Below are 25953 nucleotides of genomic sequence, written 5' to 3'. Positions count from 1 at the left end.
AGCCTTTGACACTGTTGACTGTTATGTCCTCCTGGACAGACTTTTAAACCGCAGGAGGTTGTTTGTGTGTTTTATCCCTTGACTCCCCTGTCGGGTCACTTGTACGTTCTTCTTTTTCTCATCTTAAAAACATTGCAATACTGAGTCCAATTGTGTTGCGTTCCAAGTTGGAGATGCTCATCCACCTTTTTATTACATTTCGTCTTGACTATTGCAACTCCGTCTTCACGTGTTTAAGAAAAAAAATCACTAGAATGGCTCCAGGTTTTCCAGAACGCTGCTGCAAGGCTTTTAATTAAATCATCTAAGTTTTCACACGTCACTCCGTTATTAATCCAGCTGCACTGACACCCTGGACAGAGAGCAGCCCCCCCGCCGTTCCGGGAGGGCCCAACGCAGGGCCCCGCCCCAGAAGAGTGCCAACAACCCCAGACGCGCACCTCATCACCACCCAGGAGTTCTGGGCATTTCCCCGCCCCAACCCCTGGTATAAGCCAAAACCCCCCACGGGAGACCCGCTCCGCGCTCCATGCAGCCACCCACCCGGCCCACGGTTGGTCCAGGAAGGAGCGAGGCAGAGGCCAGCCGCCCCCACCCAGGAGGAGGGCACACAGGAGAAGAGAGGGTCCACAGGAAGTGTTGTAAACATGGTCCGACCAGGCTCGCCCACAGTTGGAAACTTGGCGAAGCCCGGCACTCAGGGGCAAGGATCAGAACCCACACCACAGGGACACGCGACACCCCCTGGCTCAGATGTGATGTGATCCCCGGTACTGTTATTTTAAACTTTTGCAAATATTGTGTGGTTTAACTATTTCACTTGTTGAAAATTAGGGATGGCCCGTTTGACACGGCACTTCACCTTCATGAAACAGAGTGTTTCGGCACAATGTTTCAGGGTGTGTGTCAACTAGCACAGATCACGTGGTTGATGATGTATGACGCGCCAAATGCTTCGTTTGGTCGAACCACGGTTCAGATGTCACTTGTGTTTGAACAGTTGGGCGCGCTATTCAATAGAAATGCGAAATGAATCCTGAACGTTTCCTGACCAGTTCTATTGTTTCGCTTGTATTAGAATCAGCGTCACTTCATTCCTATTAAAAACTTTCTGTGGCTCAGGATCATTTCAACTCGGTTTTTCCTAATAAAACACCACATCATGAACGTTTTGTATCAAACAGAAAAAAAACACTGGAATGAATCTCTGATGTCAAGCTGTTTTTATGTGAATGGAGACAGCTCAGTGGAATAGTCAGTGGCATATACATCCAGAGGTTCTAGGTTGGAGTCTGGCACTATACATGTTCTTTTTGCGTGTATTTTTTTCTTCATGTGATATGTATTTTGCTGTGTCAAGCACTTCTCACAGAAAGCGTCACATGTTGTGTTGTTTTGCTTTTTTTTTAAAATCATGAAGGAAAAAGATCTTTCCGTTTTGCAGCTTTTTCCTTTACGTGTTCAAGTAGTCGAGGAGAAAATGACCATAAGTCGAACCGGTAAAGATTAGAACTTTATTCCCTGATACAATAGTTCTAAGACAGTAGCAAGAGAAAAACACAGAAGTACAGCTGAGAACAGGGCCCCCGCAGAGAAGAGAAAAAGCACCGGGGACTTCCTACGGACAAGTCTTTATAGCGGCTCTGAGTTCCTCCTCCTGTGGGCAGACGTAACCCCTTTGCTGGTGGCTGTCCAATTCCTTTCCGTCCTCACCGTGGCCTCTTGCTTGCTTCTGCTTTGCTTCTGGAAATGTCCTCACACCTGCATGATGTACATCTGAGTTCTGTCTGCAGACGAGGGGCCCTACTTCCTGTTCTGAACATGCTGCGCTGTGACTTCCCGTCTCTCTGCACAGCACAGCCTGCATATGCCTTCTGCTCTAACACTTCTGTAGCAGCGGGGTGAAAAGTCCAGATAGCAATATGAGAATGTGTTAGGTCTACAACTAAGCCAACACTTCTTAACTATTTTTGAACTTGAAGAAAGGACACAGACTCACTTATCTCTTTTCTCGAGGAGAGCAGACAGGAACATACTCAAGCCATTCCACGTGTGCTCTGAGTTTTCAAGAGTCTGCCTCCTCACTTTTATTTAAAATCAGGGCGTTACCTAACATACAGCATACAAGGAGGTGGTTGTAAACATACACACATACACATACACACACACACAGCCCCCAATGGTCATAAAACAGAGAGACATCCGTTCCCAGGAGATTGCTACTCCCCCCAGGGGATTAGGGTCTTTTTTGCAGATCAAGGGTCATCAGTCAGCTCCTGTGGCTTCAGGGCATGGATCAAAAGGTCAAAGGTGAATTCCCAGTTCAATGCAGAGAAAACATTCTTCCCGCTTTCTCAGGGCTGTTTCTCGCAGACAAGTATACACTTTTTACAGTTAAAAAAGTTCAGAGTAAATATAGGATAACTTATGGATACATTTATTCTAACAGAATGCATGTACAATTAAACATTAATTTGTTAAATGTAGTAAAAGATTAGAAACAGAATGCATACATCTCTTTCTTCAGTCATCATTAACAAAATTTTTCTGCTTTATGTTTTTTCATCATCATTTCCACATTGAAGTGTTCCAAGGAGCTTTGTTGAAACATGTCGATATACATCTAGTCCACCACCAGATGCCGCTGTTCTGTGTGGTTTCAAAGCCCTGAATGGGTGGTTCATTTTTCCAGCACAATTACATGAACCCCTATGAGGCTTCTATTCCCATCCCTATTGAAAATTGTTCCCACAAATATCAGAATATAAATGAAATTGAAATAAACATACCAATGGGGTCGCTGAAGTCATCCAAGCATTGAAATGTTTGTTGTTCAGCTCACCATGACTGCCAGACAAAACCCCCACCTGCACACCGTCACCTAGTTAAATACCTCTTCTCATTTACCTACCTGGTAGATTAGGATTCACATTTTCCTTATACTGCCCCCTGCAGCTATGGAGTTGATCCTACCTGGAACAATCCTCCAAATCAATGTTCAGGAGCAAAAATAAAGAAAATAGAAGACAAAAAGCCAGGATAGAAAAATCTTAACAGTATTTATTGATCATTTTATTTTAGTGTAAACTTGCACCACAAAAAAGAATACTAATAAGGTACCAGAGTGAAGAGCTGCAGATTAAGAGGAGTTAATAGATCAAATCTTAACAATACCCATCTCCAATAAATGTTAACTCTACTAGATGTTAGCTCTAATGATTCAAAACAACTCATTCCTATTATCTAAAATAATTCATGTTGTGAACAATTTTTGCACATTTTGTGAAACTCATTGCCTAGTATCATTACACATAGACTAAATTGTATTGATCCTTTACTTTTTTGCTTTTGATAATTGTGGCTTAGAGAAGATGAAAACCTAAAAAAGCTGTTCAGGAAAGTCAGGATAAGACAAGACAAAACTTTATTGATCCCTGGAGGGAAGTTCAGTTGTTACAGCAGCCAAACAAGACATATAGCAGTTAGAAAACCAAATATTCAGTAAGAGTTAAAACAGCAATAAAAAGTGGAAGTAAAAGTACACGTCATAACTAAATATGTAAATACAGCAGCAGTTTCAGCAGTCCTAAACTGTGTCATTCTATAGTCTAACTGCTGTTGGGACAAAGGACCTCCTGTAGCGAATCATACATTAAAACAACCAAAGTTTTTTTTTTAAATGTAGACAATTTCATTTCTACAGATCCAATTCTCACTTGTGCCTCCCTCTAATGAAGTTACTGCATCAATAGGGTATGGAGGCCATCAGCCTGTGGCTCTGTGTACATGAAATGAAAGCTCAGGTTGCTATGGAGTTCATTAGAACATTGAGGTTTCACCCCAGAAGTTTAAGCATTAAAAACTTGTTTTAAAATATTTAATTTTTCTGAGATGCAGAACTTTTCCCTCCCGTAAAATAAAGTCTTCTGCTGATTCTGATTCTGGTACAGAGGTTGAGAGGTCGACCTCTTATCAAAAAAGTTTAGAATTTAGAGTTTACACTAAATCCTTACATTGTCAAGAAAAGGTCTCACAAGTTCTCATGTGTTTGTTGAGATGAGATATTTGACTGAAACTTTTTTTACATTCTTTACAAGAAAAAGGCTTTTCTCCTGTGTGAGTTCTCATGTGTTTTTTAAGAGCAGATGAACAACTAAAACTTTTATCACATTCTTTACAAGAAAAAGGCTTTTCTCCTGTGTGAGTTCTCATGTGTTTTTTAAGAGCAGATGAACAACTAAAACTTTTATCACATTCTTTACAAGAAAAAGGCTTTTCTCCTGTGTGAGTTCTCATGTGTTTTTTTAGATCAGATGAACAACTAAAACTTTTATCACATTCTTTACAAGAAAAAGGCTTTTCTCCTGTGTGAGTTCTCATATGTGTTTTGAGATTAGATATTTGACTAAAACATTTTTTACATTCTTTACAAGAAAAAGGTTTTTCTCCTGTGTGAGTTCTCATGTGTGTTTGGAGAAAAGATATACGACTAAAACTTTTCTTACATTCTTTACACGAAAAAGGTTTTTCTCCTGTATGAATTCTCATGTGTGTTTTGAGACTAGATCTGCAACTAAAGCTTTTACCACATTCTTTACACGAAAAAGGCTTTTCTCCTGTGTGAGTTCTCATGTGTGTTTTGAGATTAGATTCATCACTAAAATTTTTCTTACATTCTTTACACGAAAAAGGCTTTTCTCCTGTATGAGTTCTCATGTGTGTTTTGAGCTTAGATCTGCGACTAAAGCTTTTATTACATTCTTTACAAGAAAATCTTTTATGTTCTGCATGGATTCTGGTGTGAATTCTGAACTGAGATATGTTACAAAAGCTTTTACCACATTCTTTACAGATATAACATCTTTCATCAGACCCAGTTTCCATGTAGTCAGACGGGTTAGTAATTATTCTTGAGTTTTTACCAGACCTGATTGGAGATTGTTTGTATTTCTTACCAAGATTAGTCTTTTTAAGATTTTTTCTAACATCTGTGTCACACTGACTTTCTGACATGTGAGAGCTGTCCACACTTTGGACATGTCTTCTGTGTCTTCTATTCCTCTGATCTCTGTTCTGTGGGTCTGTCTCTTCATCTGTAGTTGATGATGATTCTGTCTCTTCATCTGTAGTTGGTGTTGATTCTGTCTCTTCATCTGTAGTTGATGATGATTCTGTCTCTTCATCTGTAGTTGGTGTTGATTCTTCATGTTGGTTTCCTTCTTCATCCTGACTATCAGTTACATTAAAGCTCTGCTGATTGTTTAGATCTGCTTCACTGTTCTCATCTTCCTCATAAGTAGGAATCTCCATCAAGGTATCAGTCTCCTGCTTCAGATGAAGATGCTCTTCATCCTGACTGATGCAGAGTTCCCCTGGTTCCTCTTTAATCTGTGGAGGTTCTGGTTCCTCCTTTTCCTCTTGAATCTGTGGAGGTTCTGGTTCCTCCTGTTCCTCTTTAATCTGTGGAGGTTCTGGTTCCTCCTTTTCCTCTTGAATCTGTGGAGGTTCTGGTTCCTCCTGTTCCTCCTTAATCTGTGAAGGTTCTGGTTCTTCATGTTCCACTCTGAAGTTCCTCTGCTGGATGCAGAGATCTTCCTCTTCAGTCATCCAACACTGGGGGAGAGCTGCAGAAACACAAGAACAGGTCCTTTTAAATACTACGGTGACTTTATTTATTCTTAATTATCAATACAAATGATTGCAGTATCATTCAGTATATGCACATTAAAAAACTTTTAATTAAAAAAAAGTTTTTTGTTTTCTTTAGCACAACAGTATCAAACTGTGCTGAAAAAGGCCCCCTACACCTCCCCCATATGAGGAGAGCTTTTTCACTCAATAACTTGTAGTCTGAACCAGTTATAGAAAGAAAATATTTTATTTGTTTTTTTAGGGAAATTAATTTGCAGATAAATAATTCATAAATGGTACAAACAGGTCTTTAGTGTCATTTAACTGTATACTCAAATTAAATCATACTGAAATAAATAGATTTATTAGAAAGGGGACAGAGGGACTGACAGAAAATGTACTTTTAACCTGATTCTGTCTCCAATTATTTTTATATGAAATTACAAAAAGGAAAAAAGTCTGAAAACAATTGGAATGTTTTGGATTCTTGCCATTATTGACAGTAAAGATGCAGGCATCTATAGTAAATGTTTGACACAGTCTCTGAGGCTTATTTCAGCCCAACACCAGCTGTGTTATGTTAGGAATATGCTGCTAATAAAGTTACATTCACATGTCAGGGGTTGACACAGCCCAGAAATTTGCAGTGGCCCACAGGGCCAGTAGTTTTCGAAAGTTACTGGCCCTGCCTGAAAGTTACTGGCCCAACACAGTGCACAGCGGGACCCGCCGCTCCGCGGGTGGTTGCAACTTTAAGGGGGTCCGGGGGCATGCCCCTCCCGAAAATTTTAATATGGTGCAATTTGGTGCATTCTGGTGACATCTAGCACTTCTTTATACTTTTCAATTACTGAAAATAGAGCATATCAAACTTAAATCTGCTCTAGTCTGTTTCAGATTTTTTGAAAAGAGCACTGCAGTTTAGTAGGTAACACTAGTTCAGAAGTTTTCATGCTGCTTCTAATCACTGCTATTTCACATTTGTTCCTAATCAATAGTTAAGAAGTTTTATTTACTTTTCTGCTCTGACTGCCTTGACGTTCTGCTTTTTGTTACTGTTGCAAAGTTACATTTACTTTTTAGTTACTTTAGTTACTTAATTAAATTAAATAATTGAAAAATTAAATAAAAATAAATTACTGAGATTAGGCCTGCACAATATACCGCAAATTTATCGTTATCGCTAAATCCAGCTCTGCAATATGCATATCGCAAAAGACGGCAAATATCGCAATAAATCATAAACCTTAAATGTGCTAAAACAATCTAATGGCAGCTTGAACCATTTAACAAATCAAATAAATCCCTTAATGCATTTGACCAATCGGATGGACGCCTTCACATTGTTGACCAATCAGATGAGCCCTATTATGTTAGATGTTTGTCACCTATGTCAACGAGGGTGATTTGGATTATAATTTTTAAACTGTTGCAATAAAATGGGAATGGTTATTTGGTTATTTTGCTGTTTGTTTATATACCGCAAATTATATCGTTATCGCAATTTTAATCTCTGATATTGCATATCGCGAGTTTTCCTCATATCATGCAGGTCTAACTGAGATCGTTCAGCTAACTAGAAATACTTACTGCTTACAGTGTTGTAAAGAAAAACTAAATGAAGTACTCTGACATTATACTGCATTTGAGTCTGAGATTCAGGTATTTGGAGTTGCCTTTGATTCTTTGACATTCAGCTTAAAGCTTAGTGCATACAGTTTCATCTTCAACGCATTCATTAAATATCTTGCTGTCCATACTACTAATTCCACCCATTACTCCATCTAACATATTCCTATCTATTCCTGCCATGTCTCTGACATGCTTCAGTCTCTCTTCAGTGACGGTGTCGGATTTATAATCAAATGTAATAATAACCCACTGGCTTGTTCCTTCGTTGTTGCTGTTTAACATTGTTTTGTATTGAATTGTTACATTCAATAAAGTTTGAAAAAATAAAAAAAAGTAGAGTGAGCGCGTGCCGCGTGGTGCTCGGCAGTGACAGCCGGGCGCGCAGGCGGGAGAGAAGGAGAAGTGATAAAAAGTTTCCCATAGAAACCCTTGAAGTCTGAACACAGGACTAGCAGAAAAAGTAAATTATGAAGACGAGGTAAATCTACACGTTTTCGCAAAATATACTTTATTGAAAAAGGTGACAAATATATTAACTGTTAGATATTTAAGTGGCCCGAACGGACAAGTGAAAAATAAAGTCTTGTGGTCCGCACTGCTCGAAAAACAGGACCGGGCCAGCGGACAAATGGCTATGTCGAGCCCTGGATGTCTGTTATTGTATTTATTTTATTTAGAAATCACCTCCAGGACCGAGGTCTGGGGCCCCATCAATCGGGGTCAGAAACTTGCCTGTGGTGGTGTTGGTGGGTGTGTTTATGTGTGCGTGTTAGTCTAAAGGTGCTGCTGGCAGCTCAGACGGTAAAAATGTGTCAACATGGACGAGCATGAAGATTTGATGTGAGAACTTAAAAACGTAAAATAGAATGTGGCAAAAGAAAAAGTCTGCAACTGTTTATAAAAATCTTCTGCTGTAAAGTTTGACAAATAAAATCACAACTGACAAATTCGCATTTGCATGTGTTCATTTGAGTTACAACCTCAAATCAGTGATTTCAACTGCTTGAATCTGCTGCTGTGAATCACAGCACACTACAACTGAGTGAACTACAAATACATTTCAAAAGAAAAAAATATTTTTTTTCCCCCTGACTTTTAATGAGAAGTGATCTCTTTGAGGTGTAAACGGAGACACAGCAGAGAGACGGCTGCCAAGACACCATTGTCAACAAAGTGCAATATCTGAGGAAAAACCATTCAGTAAAAATCAATCATCTCTCTAAAACAAATGAATTTCTACAGTTATATGGTAATGAAGAATCGTCAGCATATTTATGCTACAATCAATACTTTGTGAAAAAAGTCAATATTTATTATATTTTATCAAATTTTAATAGAGAAATGACTCATAATAAAGATGCTCAATAGCTCTGAAGATACTGAAGCTATTTTCACCAAACTTTCTGTACTGACTAATCATGACCCTGTTGTCCTACTACAACAAAGATAACTGTATGTCAATTAATTACTTTTTGTAAATATGGTTCATGATTGGTCCAAAATGCTTAATAGCTCTAAAAGATACTGAAGCCAACAATGTAATGTTCTGATATAATCTTTTTTGTCAATAACAACAACAAATCTAATCACCACTTTGAGCCAGACAACAGTGATTAGTCAGGTGGTCTGAGTCACGTTTTTAGAACAACCAGTTACCAATCATGATAATCTAGTTCAAAGTCTAAGCCCACATCACTGAAAGCTGCTCGGAAGAAGCTGTCAATCAAACGTTCGAGGTGGGGCCAGCGGGCACGACACCTTTTACTGAGGCATCTGATTGGTCAGTTTATAGCTTGAGTAACTGGCAATAAAGAAAAAATGTTATGAAAAAACTTAGATTACCCACAAGATATTAAGAAAAGAATTTCACAGCAAGAATGGTAATTCTGTCTATTTAAAATGACTGAGTAACAGCTGCCTATTTATCTATAGAGGTCTATTGGAGTTTGGCGACAGCAGCTACTTCCTATTTGGAAGTGGGGGGGGGGGGGGGGTGACTCTAATGTCCAGTGATGATATAGTCTATGCTTTTTAGTATAGAGTTTTGGACAGCTCCTCGTAGTTTGACTACTAACAATAAACAGTGTTGGGGGTAATGAATTACATAGTAACAAGTTACTTTAATTTAGTTACTTTTGTCAGTAATGGAGTAACGTAATGAATTACTACGGAGCCCGTGATCTGCCATGGGTTAAAAAAAAGGGGGTTCTGGCTGCCGCTGTTGCTGTGGCGGGGGTCTGGGTGTGGGGATGGCTGGACACTCTCCCTCCTTCTTTTCACATTCCACCATTCATTTAGAAGAACATAAACACTCACCTGAGCACAGGTGCTAGCTCACCTTTGCACTAATAGTTTGCATGATTGAATGAAATATTTCACACTAGTTGGTTTAAAGGCATGAGTATGCGTGTGTGAATAATATCTGTATTGTGTGCATGTTTTGTGTACATGTTGACATGTGGACACCTTTGCAGTTAACAGGTGTGTTTATAACATTTGAATGTGTGTGTGGACAGGCCCCGCCCTTTGAGATTTGTTTTACACTTGAGCCTTACCATAATGATAAACATCCAGTAAAGTTATTGCTTTAGGCTGCTTCATGGTTCTACCCCCCCCCCCCCCCCTCCTATTATCACCCTCCTATCCCCCCTCCTCTCTAACATCTCTCTCTCTTCTTCCCTCCTTTCCTTTTCCGTCCGGTCCAACACCAAAGATTTTCAAACATGATGGAATCTAATAAAGTTTGGCCTCAATTACAAAAGGGGTTTATTCAGACATTCCTCTGGTTTGTCTGAAGATTCATAACCCCTGTTGTTAAAGTAAAATCTGTCCAACACAAGAGGCCTTCAGCTCTCATCTGTTTGCCCAGCTGTTGGACAGGACAAGTTAAAAAAAAAAAAAAAAAAAGGTTTTCGTTTCCACTAAATAATTAATTAATTCCAACAAAATAATAATCTGATATACAGTCAGGTCTGTAAATATTGGGACAGTAGCAATTCCAACATTTATGGTTCTATAAACCACCACGATGAATTAGACCGTCAGCTTTAATTTGAGGGTATTTACTTCCAGATCAGGTGAGCGGTGTGTGAATTACAACAGTTTGCATATGTGCCTCCCACTTGTTAAGAAACCAAAAGTAATGTAAGTAAGTCTCAACTGTTCCATGGCCAGGTGTGTGTTATTCCCTCCTTATAACAATTACAACATTCTTAAGAAGAAGAAATGCACCGGGAGCTCAGCAACGGCAAACGACCTGGGAGATTACAGAAAAAAACTGAGGTGGATGAAGGAATAATTCTGTCCCTGTTGAAGAAAACTCCCTAAATGGAGGGTTTACCACAAGATGTAAAACCTTAGTGAGCCTCAAAAACAGGAAGGCCAGACCAGAGTTTGCCAAACAACATCTAAAACAAACTTCACAGTTCTGAAACAACATCCTATGGACAGAGGAGACCAAGATAAAAAATAAATTAAAAAAAACACCAAATCCCCCGGGGCCGCATCGGAAATAAATAAAATTACGATGCATTATTCTTTATTAACAAATAACAGTAACAACTAACAACAACCTATCTAGCTTGTGAACTAACTACTAACTATAGGGGTTGTAGATTGACTGTGTGTGAGCACAGAGCGTCTTGTGTAGGAAGGTGCGCACACGTGTGTTATTGGTGCGTGTTGATTCTTCTGCTCTCTAGCTGCACGCGAGTGTCACCTGTACTCTTTGGTACAGACATCTTCTCAGAATATTATATATTTCCCAGTAATAAACAGACTGCAGACACTTTGTCACCTTTCCGGTAGCCACGAAGCCTGACACCCATGAATAACACGGGGCAGGAAGCTCCGCCTTTGTTTATACAGACATGTTAACTTTGCGCTGCACATAATAGTTGCCGACGTTTAACGCCTCCTGACTAAACAAAGGGCACCAATGTGAGTGTGTACACCGACGCGAAAAAACGCCACGCGTCAAAGCGTCCCTTTTTTTAAAAACGCCTCGGGTTCGTTTTTTTGGTTTGACGCACCGCGTCAAAATCTATTCGACCAATGAGAATGGCGCTTTTGCACACGTGTCTGGAGCTTCTGAAGTTACAGTCAAACACAACTTGGGGGCGCTCAAACACAACACTGCCTTTCTGAGCACACATACCAGCAAAGAAGAGAGACGCCTAGTAGCGTCTACACTGACGCAAAGAAATAATGACGGACATTCTAAAATATCCCCGAAAACGCTCATGATACATTTTCAGCTCTTGTACCAGTCGATAAAACTCACCATGTTCTTCTCTTCTCGTAACTATGGGATGTACCCAAAATCTGCGTCTTTTCTGGCGTCTTTCATCATTCAACAGAACAATAATTTCTTCATCATTGGAACGGGAGCTACTGGTGCTGGAAATATTCATGTTTTCTTTGTATGATTCTGACAAGCGCGTAAATACTGGCTCTCTTCTCCTGAGTGAAAAGCGACCACCTTGTGTACAGGAGTATTTCTGTTTTACATTAAGCGCCATCTAATGTCAGGGAATGAAATTGCATGTTGGCTCGGCTCATCGTCAGCGAAAATCGCCTGGGTGTGAACACAAAAAACGTTGCGAATAACGCCTGGCGAATATTCGTCCCGGTGTGTACGGGCCTTAACAGATCAGGGTTAAACAGGAGTCACCATGTTTGATATGGTGATTTGTGGTTAGAGCAGGGAACAGCTGGAGGAGAAGCTAGAGAGGTGGAGGTTTGCTCTGGAAAGGAGAGGAATGAAGGTTATCTATAGTAAGACAGAGAACATGTGTGTGGATGAGAGGAACCCAAGTGGAAGATTGAGGTTACAGGGAGAAGATACAGCGGGGAAAATAAGTTGATAGAATGTTGTGGGCTGCACTGACCAACAATGTCTTCTGTCTTTTCAACTGGAAGGGACAGAAGAGACTCTTCCAGGACACGCTGTTGATGGACTGCATGTTTGGAGAGCTTGAAGCTCACGATAGAACCGTTGTTGAAGTGAACATACCGATAGTGTGGAGATGAAGATCAGAGTCACACTGACCTGCTGACATGTGAGAGCTGTCCACACTTTGGACATCACTTCTGTCTCTTCTCTTCCTCTGATCTCTGTTCTGTGGGTCTGTCTCTTCATCTGTAGTTGATGTTGATTCTGTCTCTTCATCTGTAGTTGATGTTGGTTCTTCATGTTGGTTTCCTTCTTCATCCTGACTATCAGTTACATTAAAGCTCTGCTGATTGTTTAGATCTGCTTCACTGTTCTCATCTTCCTCATAAGTAAGAATCTCCATCAAGGTATCAGTCTCCTGCTTCAGATCAAGCTGATCTTCATCCTGACTGATGCAGAGTTCCCCTGGTTCCTCTTTAATCTGTGGAGGTTCTGGTTCCTCCTGTTCCTCTTGAATCTGTGGAGGTTCTGGTTCCTCCTGTTCCTCTTTAATCTGTGAAGGTTCTGGTTCCTCCTGTTCCTCTTTAATCTGTGGAAGTTCTGGTTCCTCCTGTTCCTCTTGAATCTGTGGAGGTTCTGGTTCCTCCTGTTCTTGAATCTGTAGAGGTTCTGGTTCCTCCTGTTCCACCCTGAAGTTCCTCTGCTGGTTGCAGAGATCTTCCTCTTCAGTCATCCAATGCTGGGGGAGGCCTGCAGGAACACAAACACAACAAGGAGCCTTTTATACGTTTCCAAGAGTTATGGGTTTCATCAAACATCAATAAACTCTGTGATCATTTGAGAAAATGTCTAAGGAGTCTGGAGGACCACAAGAGACTCATTGAAATAATACATATAGACGCCATTAAATAATTAAATAAATGTGACATTAATTCTTTAAAATTTGAAATAAATAGCAAATATATCATTAAAAGTGTCAATATTTAATTTAAATTAAATGTTAAATGATTTACACAGGTCACATTTAAAGTTCTTCTATTATTCTGTATTGGGGTGTCACGATTTCGACTTTAAATCGAAATCGATCGAAATTAAGTCACAGTCTCGAACTTCGAATTAAAAAATGGAATTGTCGATGCTGCCACGCCCCCATGCTGCATCTGGTTACTTGCCAAGCGGAAAAAAACATGTGTTCAAGTGCTGCGAGTCTAATTGTTAATAAAGTTTTTAAAAAAAGAAGTGCTGCAAGTCAACATCCTTTAACAGCCACTCAAAAGATAGCATGGAGACCCATCGACAGAACTCGAATCCCCTCGTCTTTCACGGAAGTCGCTGTTGTGGAAGTATTTTGGATTTCCATTGAGTTATGTTGACAACGTTGATTAAAAAATAATACTATATCAGTAAAATAGACATAACACGGTTTCAGGAATTTTCATAGCAAAATTTCATCAAGTATCAAAAGTTAAAAATATGTGCAAAATTATGTTACATTAGGAAAAATCATGAATCAACTTATCAAATTATCAAATGAAGTAATATCAATAAAAGTCAATCAATTTAACCATTTTCATTAATTGATTAATTATTTTTTTTTTTTGTATTTTTATTTATTTATTTATTCATTTATTTTTTACATATTTTTATGATAAAGTAATGCTGTGAAGTAAAATAAAAGGGTCCATAATCTGTCGATTGTCCAAGGTTGGCATTTCTTCTTCTGCTGAATAACAGCTGTTCTTCTGGGTTTAAACAGAGTTTCTAGTTCTCTTCCATGTTATGTCTGCAGACATTAGATTCAGGTCCATATCCTTCTTCAGCTGATATCAGCGGCGCCGAGTTGTGGTCAACTTGTCTGCAGTTCAGAAGTCTCCGCTGAGTAATCAGGTCACTTCAGACTTTTGGAGAAAATGAGGAATCCAGGCGTCATATTTCTTGAAATTATTTGGCTCTTTGGTTTATTACTCCATGTTGTTTCAGACGACCGAAATAAGACACTTCTCAAAGTCCTTCATGGTGTTCACAACCAGAACCTTGGACCGGTCCGGTGGGCCGAGTGGTTTGACGTAAATCCTGCAGCCTTTAACCCAAGTGTTCTCAATCTGCTTCTGCTTCCTGAGAAGCCGTGCATGTTTGGAGATTTCAGCATTCCTTCTGGTCAGATGGTCGTTCAGATAAACAGCTGATCCTTTCCGATTTTTACGTTGATTCATCAGAGCTAGCTTGTGTTTTTGATTCACAAACCTGATGAGGATCGCTGGTTTATCCGTCTCCTTTCTCCTGGGGAGCAGGTGGCAGGTCTCCATGGTATTGAGATCCAGGGAAATCCCTTTAGATGTGAGAAATGAATGTATTTGCTGCTCCAGAGTCTCTCCACCGCTCTAAGTTTAAGAGGGACTGTCAGCGCTATTAGCATTAGCAGTGCTAGCTCCAGCTGCATTTAGCTTCGCTCCAGGTTTGATGGGTACTCCAGTGAGAATGACATTATTCATCCTTACTTGTTGTTCCACATCGTCCAGTCTTTTCTCCAGAATGTCGACCCGGTTTTCTCTTTGCTTGTTTTTAACCTGAAATCTTTGAAATTCTTTCATTAGCTCTAAGAGCTGAGTTTTTACTGTTGGTGTTGCACAAAATTAGGAAAATGCCAAATATTTTTGAAGTAATCCCAGAGATGAGTTCTATGGTTACGTTTTTAATGTTTTATAAGAGCTAAAAGTGATCATACCTCAGGGCTCGACATAGCCGTTTGTCCGCTGGCCCGGTCCTGTTTTTCGAGCAGTACGGACCTCAAGATTTTATTTTTCAAAAACTACTGGCCCTGTGGGCCAGTGCAAATTTCTGGGCTATGTCAACCCCTGTATCTCCAGGCTTTGTTATGCGGCATGTTCATATTTGTATAATTATGACAATGTATTTTTATGGAGAGCAAAATATTATATGTTATTAAAGGTTTAACTTGATTTCTTCTGGATTGATATTCCTTTCTGTTTTTATTCATTTTCAGTTCAGTTTAAAAGTTTAGTTTTAGTGTTTTCAGTAAATGTTTCTTGTTCGGCCCAAAACCCAAAGCGTGTTTTGGATTTAGGCCGCCTGTGTGACGGAGTTTGACACCCATGTAGTTTATAAAATTATGATTTTTTTTGTGTAAAATGGAAAAATAAAGATAGAAAACACAAAAGGAAGTCATCAAATTTCTATATGTGCGGGGAGAGAGGGGGTTCCTCGCCCGGGTAGTAAGTTAATGTAGAACCACCACTGAGTGACAGGCGGGTCCCCAAAAAGAAAAGCATGAAGCTCAAAGGTCTTCTCTGTCTGTGTGATGAAGGTGACATACCTATGTGGTGGAGCTGCAGCTGTGGTTTCCAGATGACATCCAGCAGTCTGCGCTGACGACAGAGCTCCTCCTCGTACTGGACGATGGTTCCTTCACAGAGTCTGCAGATTTCATCAGCAGCAGCAGCTAGTCGCTCGCTGATCAACTCTCTCAGAGACTGAAGGGAAGACACGGTTCCTGCTCCCATCTTCAGCTCCAACTGAACCCTCAAAACTGGTTCCGCCGGTTCCAATCTGAAGTTCCTTTGTGGGTTGCAGAGACTGACCTCTTCAGTCAGCCAATGCTGGGGGAGGCCTGCAAAAACAAAAGAAGACGCCTTTTTTATGTTTTGAGGAATGTATTGTAAAAACGCCAATACAAATGTAATAGTCTCTTTCAGGATATTTGGAGGAGGAGCCCCTGAAGGACCATTGTTTGTAACGTAAACTTCCTTGTAAGGGTGTCATGAAGTGGTTTAAAAAAAAAAAAATTCTCTCTGTATCCCAGCTTTACAAAAGGCCCCAACTACCTCCCCCCTACGAGAAGAGCTGTCAGTCCATAACCTGCTGAATGGAAATAAATCAATTTTCTTAATCCTTTTAAGAATATGAAATTGCAAATTAAAGTTGTGAGTGGCGTTGTATTGCCCGCTCTACCTGCCCTCACCGCCCACCTCTATGCTCCACCAGCCCTCACTACCTGCATCTATGCCCCATTGTCGTCCTCGCCGCCTGAGTCTAGACACCACCGCCACTCTTAGCACCCACCTTTGACCAAACCCCGCTTCCTGAGCAGCCACTACGCACATTTAACTCCTCCTTCTCAACTAACTCAGAAGCCCTCATTGATTAAGATACTAACTATGCTGACTATGCTAGTTATGCTAACATGGCTACAAGTGCTAGCATAGCTATCAGCATCATAAACTGACTCAGAAAAACTCTTTGAAAAATAAAGGAGTAATATGAGTGTGCCCCTTTAGCGAGCTCACCACACGTTCAAAATCTACAACTTAGTAGTTTACAACAGTAGCTTGCCATTGATGCCCAAAAAAGTTACGAGACAATCAATAAAAATCCCAACGACAAGTACTTGTAAGTATCTGATACTAAAGGTGCTGTTTTTAAAAATCAAAGATGGCGGCTTCTTCCTGAGGTCAAAGTTCGACAAAACTCCTGAGGTGTTTGAAGACTGAAATTAGCGGAATGTGTGTGAAATTTAATGGAAATCAGTCTAAAAAAATTAATTTTCCTAAAAACCGTGAATTATTAAATCGTAGATTTTGGCACACAATGTCTGCCAAACTATAGGTTGTGTGCAAAATTGTTTCTTGTGGTTTTTACCATAAAAGAGAATAACAGTAGGGACCGCAAAGCGTGTCACTGCGCATACCGTTCGCGCATGTTCAGTCTGCCATTGAAAAACTTGGTTTCAGCATTGGAAAGTTTATGTAGTTAATATATGCATCGCGGTGCATTTTGGAATAGCGTCTACTTAAGCTTTCATTCAGAAAAGTAAAGTGTATTTACTGGACATTTTTGTGATCCAACCGCAGCTTTTTTTCTGATTTTGGGTCGATCTCCCAGCTTCATGAAACTTACAAGGTGATTAAAATCTCCCAAAGCCCACCCTAAACATTGAGAAAACCCCCAGAATTTGATTTTACAGACTCAATTCTCTATAGAAACATCTAGAAGAATTATGTTAATAATCGACAATGAGCAATCATTTGCTAAAAGAGGCACATTATTATTTTTCTCACTTGTACAGTAAAACTGTACTACAAGAGCAAAGTTAAACTGATCACTGATTTTAGAGAGTTGTCAGAAAATATCTAGAAAAACACTTTTTTTATTAAGGGTTACCTGTTAATGTAGATAAAAATGTTTGCTATTTACAATTTTTGTGCTATTTAATTTAACCGTGTGAAAGTACAGGCAGAATGTAATGACATTTTTTAACAAAATCCCATGTTCTGATTCCACCATGGTTTTTAAAAAGTTATGTATCAAAGCAAAAATACACCCACAAAGTAATTATTTATGCAACAACACAATGCCATTATTCCCAGTTACTTCTATATATATATATCTATATCTATATATATATATATATATATATATATATATCTATATATATATATATATATATATATATATATACACACCCAGGCTGTGTCCCACCAAGGTGGGGTAGCCTAGACAGGGCACACAATTTTAACTCCCTCCTTCTCTTCCCCAAACCCTCCTCCTTCAGTGTGTGTGTGTATGTGTGTGTGACTGGTCTAGGCCTGGTCTAACTCTTGCATCACACCAGTTCTCTCTCGGATTTCATCATTTCTCACACAATCCATACGCGTCACACCACACATACTCCTCAAACATCTCATCTCCACTACATTTCAGCTTACTCTTTTCCGCCACTTTCAGACTCCATGTTTCAGCCCCATATAACGCTGCAGGCACCACCACACCCTCATACAATCTCCTTTTCGCATCCTTTCCCAGTGACCTACATTCAAACACTCTCTTCATTCCCCCCATATCTTTCGTACTTCGTTCATTCTAAACTCTACCTCTCCCCCTATTCCAACATCCACACAGACACACGACCCCAAATACCAAAAACACTCTACCTCTTCCAACAACTACCCATTTAATGCCACATTCAATCTACGTTCACCCTTTAGCCTTGTACACCTCATCACCTTACTCTTCTCCACATTCACTCTTAACTTCCTTCTGTCGCACACCCTTCCAAACTCTTCAACCAAACGTGCCAAGCTCTCTTCTGTGTCAGCCACTAGTGCAGTATCATCTGCAAACAGCAACTGATTCACACTCCATTCGCTGCCGTCAGTATTCACCATGCTCACACCGGTACCCAACACCCTTTCATTCACCTCTTTTACCACACCATCCATATACACGTTAAACAACCACGGAGACATCACGCATCCCTGACGCAGACCAACCCTCACAGGAAACCACTCACTCATGCTATTTCCCACTCTCACACACGCTCTACTGTTTCTATAAAAACTCTTCACACCTTCCAACAATCTACCATCAATACCATACATACTCAACACAATCCACAACGCCTCTCTATCAATCCTATCATACGCCTTCTCTAAATCCATGAATGCCCAAAACACCTCCCTCCCCTTAGCCAAAAACTTTTCACACACCTGTCTCACAACAGACACCTGATCCACACACCCTCTACCTCTCCTGAAACCACACTGCTCTTCACCAATCATACACTCAGTTCCCTCCACTACCCTATTAATCAGCACTCTCCCATACACTTTGCCTACAACACTCAACAGACTAATACCCCTAAAACTACCACATTCGTACTTATCACCCTTACCCTTGTACAGGGGAACCACACATGCACTCATCCAATCAAGCGGCACCTGCCCGTTTGCAAAACACACATTCAACAATCTCACTAACCACTCGATCACGATCGCTCCACCACACTTCAGGCATTCCACAGCACACCCATCCACACCTGCCGCCTTTCCTACTTTCAACTTTCCCACAGCTTGCTCAACTTCCTCTCCCGTGATCAATGCTTCATTCAACTCTCCCAACATATTCAGTCTACTTTCCCTTCCATCCATCCCAATCACAGCATCCCGATTGTCCTCCGCATTCAACAGCCTCTCAAAATACTCCGCCCATCTTTTTCATACTGCATTTCCCTCATTCAGCATCCTTCCATCCTCTGTTTTCACTTTCTCCTCCCTCCCCGACACTCCCTTTCGCACCCTTTTCACCTCCTTCAAAAACATTTTCTTGTTCTCTCGAAAATTATCAGTCAACTGTCTGCCCCACCTTTCGTCCGCAGCCACTCTTGCCTCACGCACAGCTCTCTTAGCATCCCTTTTCTTCTCCTTATAACACTCATATGACTCCCTGTTCTTTCTCTGCATCCATACTTCGTACGCACATCTCTTCTCAGCTACAGCCAACCTTACATCCTCACACCACCATTCACTTCCCTTTCTTACACCACCCCCAACACGTATCACACCACACACTTCCTCTGCACATCCAACCACTGCACTCTTGAACTGTTGCCATTCTTCCGCCACTCCAACAACCATTTGCTCCTTCACCATATTCCACTTGCCACCTAATTCCTTCTGATACGCACACATTTTCTCTGTGTTCTTCAAAACACTCACTCTGAGAACTTCTCTTGCATCCCCACTCTCTCGATGACCATGGCATACCCACACGCAACCTTCCTTCCACCAAATAGTGATCAGACATACCTCCACTATCTCCCCTCCTCACACTTACATCCAGCAATCTACTACATGCAACCTTTGAAACCACCACATAATCCATCAGTGCTTTGTCAATCACTCTTCCACCACTCTGCCTCACCCACGTATACTTATGGATCTCTTTCTTTCTGAACCATGTATTCCCAATCATCATCTCTCTTTCAGTGCACATTCCTATTAGTCTCTCACCATTATCATTCTTTCCAGGAACACCATGCCCGCCCACAACACCCTCAATTTTCTCATCACCCACTCTAGCATTCAGATCTCCCATCAGCACTACATTCACATTTGCTCCAAATCCTTGCAAGCACTCATCCAAGTCGTTCCAGAAGGTTGCTCTCTCCTCTTCATTCTTCTCACTGCCAGGACCATATGCACTCACGAACGCCCACAACTCCTTCAGAAATTTCACTTTCACCCACATCAGTCTCGGTGAAACCTCCTTCCATTCAACCACACATTGTCTCACCTCACAGCTCACTAGCAAAGCCACACCTTCTCTTGCTCTCCCGCTATCTACACCAGACATTCTCCCACTCACACTTCCAAACACACACTCACCCTTCCCTTTCATCTTTGTCTCACTCAGTGCTAACACGCTCATTCCCCTCCTTCCAAACATCCTTCCAATCAGATCTCTTTTGCTTCCATCCGTACTACACCCCCGCACATTCAAGGACCCAATCTTAAGGGTTTGGGGAGGTAACCTCCCCTTCCCAACTCTGCCCTGTCCGTATTTAGGAATCTAGTTACAAAAGGAGAGGATTCCCAGTCCTCTCGCTCCGTCCCTTTTAGTCGCCTTTTACGACACGCAGGGAATACGTTGGTAGTATTCTTTTTGACCCCTAACCACAGGGCATAATGCATAACAAAAATGATGTGGCTGTAAAATGAACAAGCATTTGGCTTTTATTTCTCAACAGAGGTATTTATTTCCAAGTCCAAAGGTTTGGCTCCAAAAGGGATTGGTATCGTTAAGGTTTTAACGGTACTACTACTCTTATCGATACTGCTTATCGATCCGGTATTTTAACGGTACTTTTATCGATACTTTTTGAGGACGAAAAATAAATAAATAAATAACAAATTAAGAACATGAAGTGTTTTATTTCCTCATTATGCAACAACAGTTTTTTTAACAAAACATTTTACTTTATACATGAAAATGTTCCAGACAGGATATTCATTTAATTATTTAATCTAATTATTTTTATTATTTTTGAGTGTGATGTTTCCTTTGATCTTTTGTCCAATTTCCACAACCTTGAATAGACTTTTCTGTCTGTCAAACACCAGAGTTAAGTTAAGATGAGTGAGATGATGGACACAAATTCACTTTGATGCAGACTCCTTTCTATTTATTTATTTTTCTTTAAATCCAGTAAACCCAATAAATTCTATTAATGTTACGGATAACAACTATCATTAGTCCATCCATCCATCCATCCATCCATCCATCTTCCTCCGCTTATCCGGGACCGGGTCGCGGGGGCAGCAGACTGAGCAGAGATGCCCAGACTTCCCTCACCCCAGCCACTTCCTCCAGCTCCTCTGGGGGGACCCCGAGACGTTCCCAGGCCAGCCGAGAGACGTAGTCTCTCCAGCGTGTCCTGGGTCTTCCCCGGGCCTCCGCCCAGTGGGACATGCCCGGAACACCTCTCCAGGGAGGCGTCCAGGAGGCATCCGGACTAGATGCCCGAGCCACCTCAACTGGCTCCTTTCGATGTGGAGGACAAGCGGTTCTGCTCCGAGCTCTCCGTGGGTGACCGAGCTTCTCACCCTATCTCTAAGGGAGCGCCCAGCCACCCTGCGGAGGAAGTTCATTTCAGCCGCTTGTATTCGGGACCTCGTTCTTTCGGTCATGACCCATAGCTCATGACCATAGGTGAGTACTGGAACGTAGATCGACCGGTAAATTGAGAGCTTTGCTTTTCGGCTCAGCTCTCTCTTCACCACGACGGACCGATAGAGCGCCCGCATAACTACGGACGCCGCTCCGATCCGCCTGTCAATCTCACGCTCCGATCTTCCCTCACTCGTGAACAAGACCCCAAGGTATTTAAACTCCTCCACCTGGGGCAAGGACACTCCAACCACCGAGAGATGGCAAACTACCTTTCTCCGGTCAAGGACCATGGCCTCAGATTTAGCGGTGCTGACCCTCATCCCAGCCGCTTCACACTCGGCCGCAAACCGCCCCAATGCACGCTGGAGGTCCCGGTTCGATGAAGCCAACAGGACAACATCATCTGCAAAAAACAGAGAGGAAATCCTGTGGTCCCCAAACCAGATCCCTTCCAGCCCCTGGCTGGGCCTACAAATTCTGTCCATAAAAACTATGAACAGAACCGGTGATAAAGGGCAGCCCTGCCGGAGTCCAACGTGGACCGGGAACAGGTCTGACTTACTGCCGGCTACGCGGACCAAGCTCCTACTCCGGTCATACAGAGACCGGACAGCCCTCAGTAAGGCTCCCCGGACCCCATACTCCCAGAGCACCCCCCACAGGATGCCACGGGGGACGCGGTCGAACGCCTTCTCCAAATCCACAAAACACATATGGACTGGATGAGCGATCTCCCACAAACCCTCCAGCACCCTAGATAGGGTGAAGAGCTGGTCCACTGTTCCACGACCAGGACGGAAACCGCACTGTTGTTCCTGAATCCGAGGTTCGACTATCGGACGGACTCTCCTCTCCAGTACCCTGGCATAGACTTTCCCAGGGAGGCTGAGGAGTGTAATTCCCCTATGGTTGGAACACACCCTCCGGTCCCCCTTCTTAAAGAGGGGAACCACCACCCCTGTCTGCCAGTCCAGTGGTACGGTTCCCAACCGCCACGCGATGCTGCAGAGCCGTGTCAGCCAAGACACTCCCACAGCATCCAGAGACTTGAGGTGCTCAGGGCGGACTTCATCCACCCCCGGGGCCTTGCCAACGAGGAGCTCATTGACTACCTCAGTGACTTCAGCCCGGGTAATGGACAGCCCCACCCCAAAGTCCTCATTCTCCGCTTCTTCAAAAGAAGGCATGTCAGTGGGATTGAGGAGATCCTCAACGTACTCCTTCCACCGCCAGACAATGTCCCCAGTCGAAGTCAACAGCTCCCCACCTGCACAGAAAACGGTGCCTGTGGAGAACTGCTTTCCCCTCCTGAGTCGTCGGATGGTTTGCCAGAATTTCTTCGAGGCCAACCGATAGTCCTTCTCCATGGCCTCACCGAACTCCTCCCAGGACCGAGTTTTCGCCTCCGCAACAGTCCGGGCCGCAGCTCGCTTGGACTGCCGGTACCTGTCAGCTGCCTGTGGAGTCCCGCAGGCCAGCCAGGCCTGGTAGGACTCCTTCTTCAGCTTGACGGCATCCCTTACTTCCGGTGTCCACCACCGGGTTCGGGGGTTACCGCCGCGACAGGCACCAGAGACCTTGCGACCACAGCTCCGAGCAGCAGCAGAGACAATGGAGGTGGAAAACATGGTCCACTCGGACTCAATGTCCCCAACCTCCCTCTGTACCTGTTTGAAGTTCTCCCGGATGTGGGAGTTAAAGATTTCCCTGACGGAGGGCTCAGCCAGACGTTCCCAGCAGACCCTCGCAGTACGTTTGGGTCTTCCAAGTCTTTCCAGGCCTCCTTCCCCGCCAGCGAATCCAACTCACCACCAGGTAGTGATCGGTGGACAGCTCCGCCCCTCTCTTCACCCGAGTGTCCAAGACACAGGGCCGAAGGTCGCCTGAAACAACTACAAAGTCGATCATTGACCTCCTGCCTAGGGTGTCCTGATGCCAGGTGTATTGATGGACACCCTTGTGCTCGAACATGGTGTTCGTTATGGACAAACTATGACAAGCACAGAAGTCCAATAACAAAACACCACTCGGGTTCAGATCAGGGGGGGCGTTCCTACCAATCACACCCTTCCAGGTGCCACTGTCATTGCCCACGTGGGCATTGAAGTCCCCCAGGAAGACAATGGAGTCCCCCGTTGGGGCACTTTCCAGTACCCCTTCGAGAGACACCAAGAAGGCCTGGTACTCCGAACTGCTGTTCGGCCCGTAAGCCGAAACCACAGTTAGAGACCTGTCCCCCACCCGGAGGCGGAGGGACATGACCCTCTCGTCCACCGGGGTGAACTCCAACACTTGGCGTCTGAGCTGGGGGCTCACGAGTAAGCCCACGCCAGCCCGCCGCCTCTCACCTTGGGCAACTCCAGAGTGGTAGAGAGTCCAACCCCTCTCTAAGGACTGAGTTTCAGAGCCCAGGCTATGTGTGGAGGTGAGCCCGACTATATCTAAACGGTATCTCTCAACCTCTCGCACCAGCTCAGGCTCCTTCCCTCCCAGAGAGGTGACATTCCATGTCCCAAAAGCCAGGTTCCATGATCGGGGTTTGGGCCGCCGAGGCACCTGCCCTCGACTGCCACCCAAACCACATTGCACCGACCCCTTTTAAGGTCTCCTACGGGTGGTGGGCCCATGGGAGAGTGGTCCCACGTCGCTCCTTCGGGCTGTGCCCGACCGGGGTCCGTGGGAAGAGCCCTGGCCCCCAGGCGCCCGCCTGCGAGCCCCGACCCTGGGCCTGGCTCCAGAGCGGGGCCCCGGTGAAGCCAATCCGGGCGACGTAATCGGTCCGTGTTGTTTGTTTTCATCAGGGGTTCAGAAACCCCTATCATTAGTCATTAATTATTATTAAGTATTAGGAAGCAGCTGATAGTTTGTCGCGGGTCTGGAATCATAAAAGGTGTCCCCTACGAGATCACCCATGACTGTGTGTGCGCTGCCTTGTCTTGTGTGTGTGTGTGTGTGTGTGTGTGTGTGTGTGTGTGTGTGTGTGTGCGCGCGCGCGGCGCGTGTTGTCGGAATAACAGCCCCGCCCCTCGTGCACACAAATAGACAGACAGAGCTCTCCTCTCCCCTTCAACGAGAATACCGAAATTATTATCATCATTAATTAACGGAAAATTGACTGACTTGGTGAGTTAAATATGGCAGATAAAGTTTATATTTTGTGGGACACAAACAAAAACGAAAAACGAAAAGTAACTTCTCCAGTCCCGATAGCAGAACCGTTCAGGTCAGATCTTAACGATACTGCGGTCTTGAAGAATGTGGCCCCGGGGCTGGTTCAATACCGGGGCACGGTACCCAACCCTAGTGTAATGATCCCACACTTTAGACAATTTCTGCCGTTTATTTATAGATCTATTCTCCGCCATCGCGCCAACTAAACTCAAAAGGTCCGTGTGACACAATCAAATCCCTGCGCCGCGCGTATAGTGCGCGTCATAGGAATTTAACGAGGCTTCGAGGCAGAGTTTTTGCCTCGAGGAATTTTTGTAATCGAGTAACTCGAGTAACTCGAGGAATCGTTTCAGCCCTACTTTTAATCTTAGTGACACTTTTCTGTGAGTGGCATGTTTTGTCTGGACTCAAGAATCAACAAGACTATTTAAACTTCTCCCTGCCAGGTGTGGTAGTGGCTTCATCTTCTCAAAGATTTTAAGGTAATATTTAAAGAAGAAATCGCAAATATAAGAAAACTGTTGAAAGTTTTTTTTTCTTGATTTGAGCCATTTTTGAAGGAATGTTAGTCTTTTTTCAGATGGCTTCATCAGGGCTGCATGTAGATTTGTCAGAGGGAATCTTAGCAGCACTCAAGTCAGAGCAAACTGTCAGAGCTCCAAGGCAGATCTTCAATAAGCACATATGTCAACTAAGCCAACTGAAAAAGAAAGGGTTGACATCTTCAAACAAAGATGCCCTCAGGTGTTGAGATGTTTAATCCCAGAAAATGCACCACATATTACAGAGAAAAACTTGGACAGGAAGTGGAAGAGACTCCTTTGTGAAAAAGAAGATTTTGGGAAAAACAGCAATCTTGATGAATGGAATTTGAGACCATACATTCGTCCAAATGTTCTTGGCCAGCGGTCAACAGAAAGGAATAATTCTTTACATACTGTACCTAACCGGGAATATTTGATCCTTGATGATTCAATAAGCAGCTGAAAAAGGAGAGACAATCCCCCAACAAAACCAAACACGCAGACCGACACAGTGAAAATATCAAGGAGTTACGTTCAGAAAAAAAGCATCTTGAAACTGAAAATGAGTCCCTCACAGAAAAGCTAGAAGAAGAAAAAATGCTGTAAAAAGGTTATCATCGGAGTCTAGCAGATTAA

At 42.8% G+C, this 25953-nt stretch overlaps 1 protein-coding gene across 1 annotated transcript; it reads right to left on the bottom strand.

The window, feature by feature from the left end:
- Positions 1-1500: 1500 nt before the first annotated feature.
- LOC111948725 (uncharacterized) lies at positions 1501-17536 on the bottom strand. Its single transcript, XM_078940990.1, has 5 exons — positions 15492-17536; positions 12314-12907; positions 2790-5624; positions 2000-2282; positions 1501-1888 (listed from the first exon to the last, which is right to left on the bottom strand). Exons 1-3 carry the CDS (start codon positions 15676-15678, stop codon positions 4018-4020), a joined length of 2388 nt encoding a protein of 795 aa, XP_078797116.1. The 5' UTR covers positions 15679-17536; the 3' UTR covers positions 1501-1888; positions 2000-2282; positions 2790-4017.
- Positions 17537-25953: the final 8417 nt, after the last annotated feature.

The sequence above is a fragment of the Oryzias latipes genome, chromosome 2, assembly GCF_053564925.1.
Source record: "Oryzias latipes strain Hd-rR chromosome 2, Olatipes_Hd-rR_3.1".
NCBI lineage: Eukaryota > Metazoa > Chordata > Actinopteri > Beloniformes > Adrianichthyidae > Oryzias > Oryzias latipes.
The sequence above is the reverse complement of the archived record's forward strand: the minus strand, read 5'-3'. Positions and strand labels throughout refer to the sequence as shown.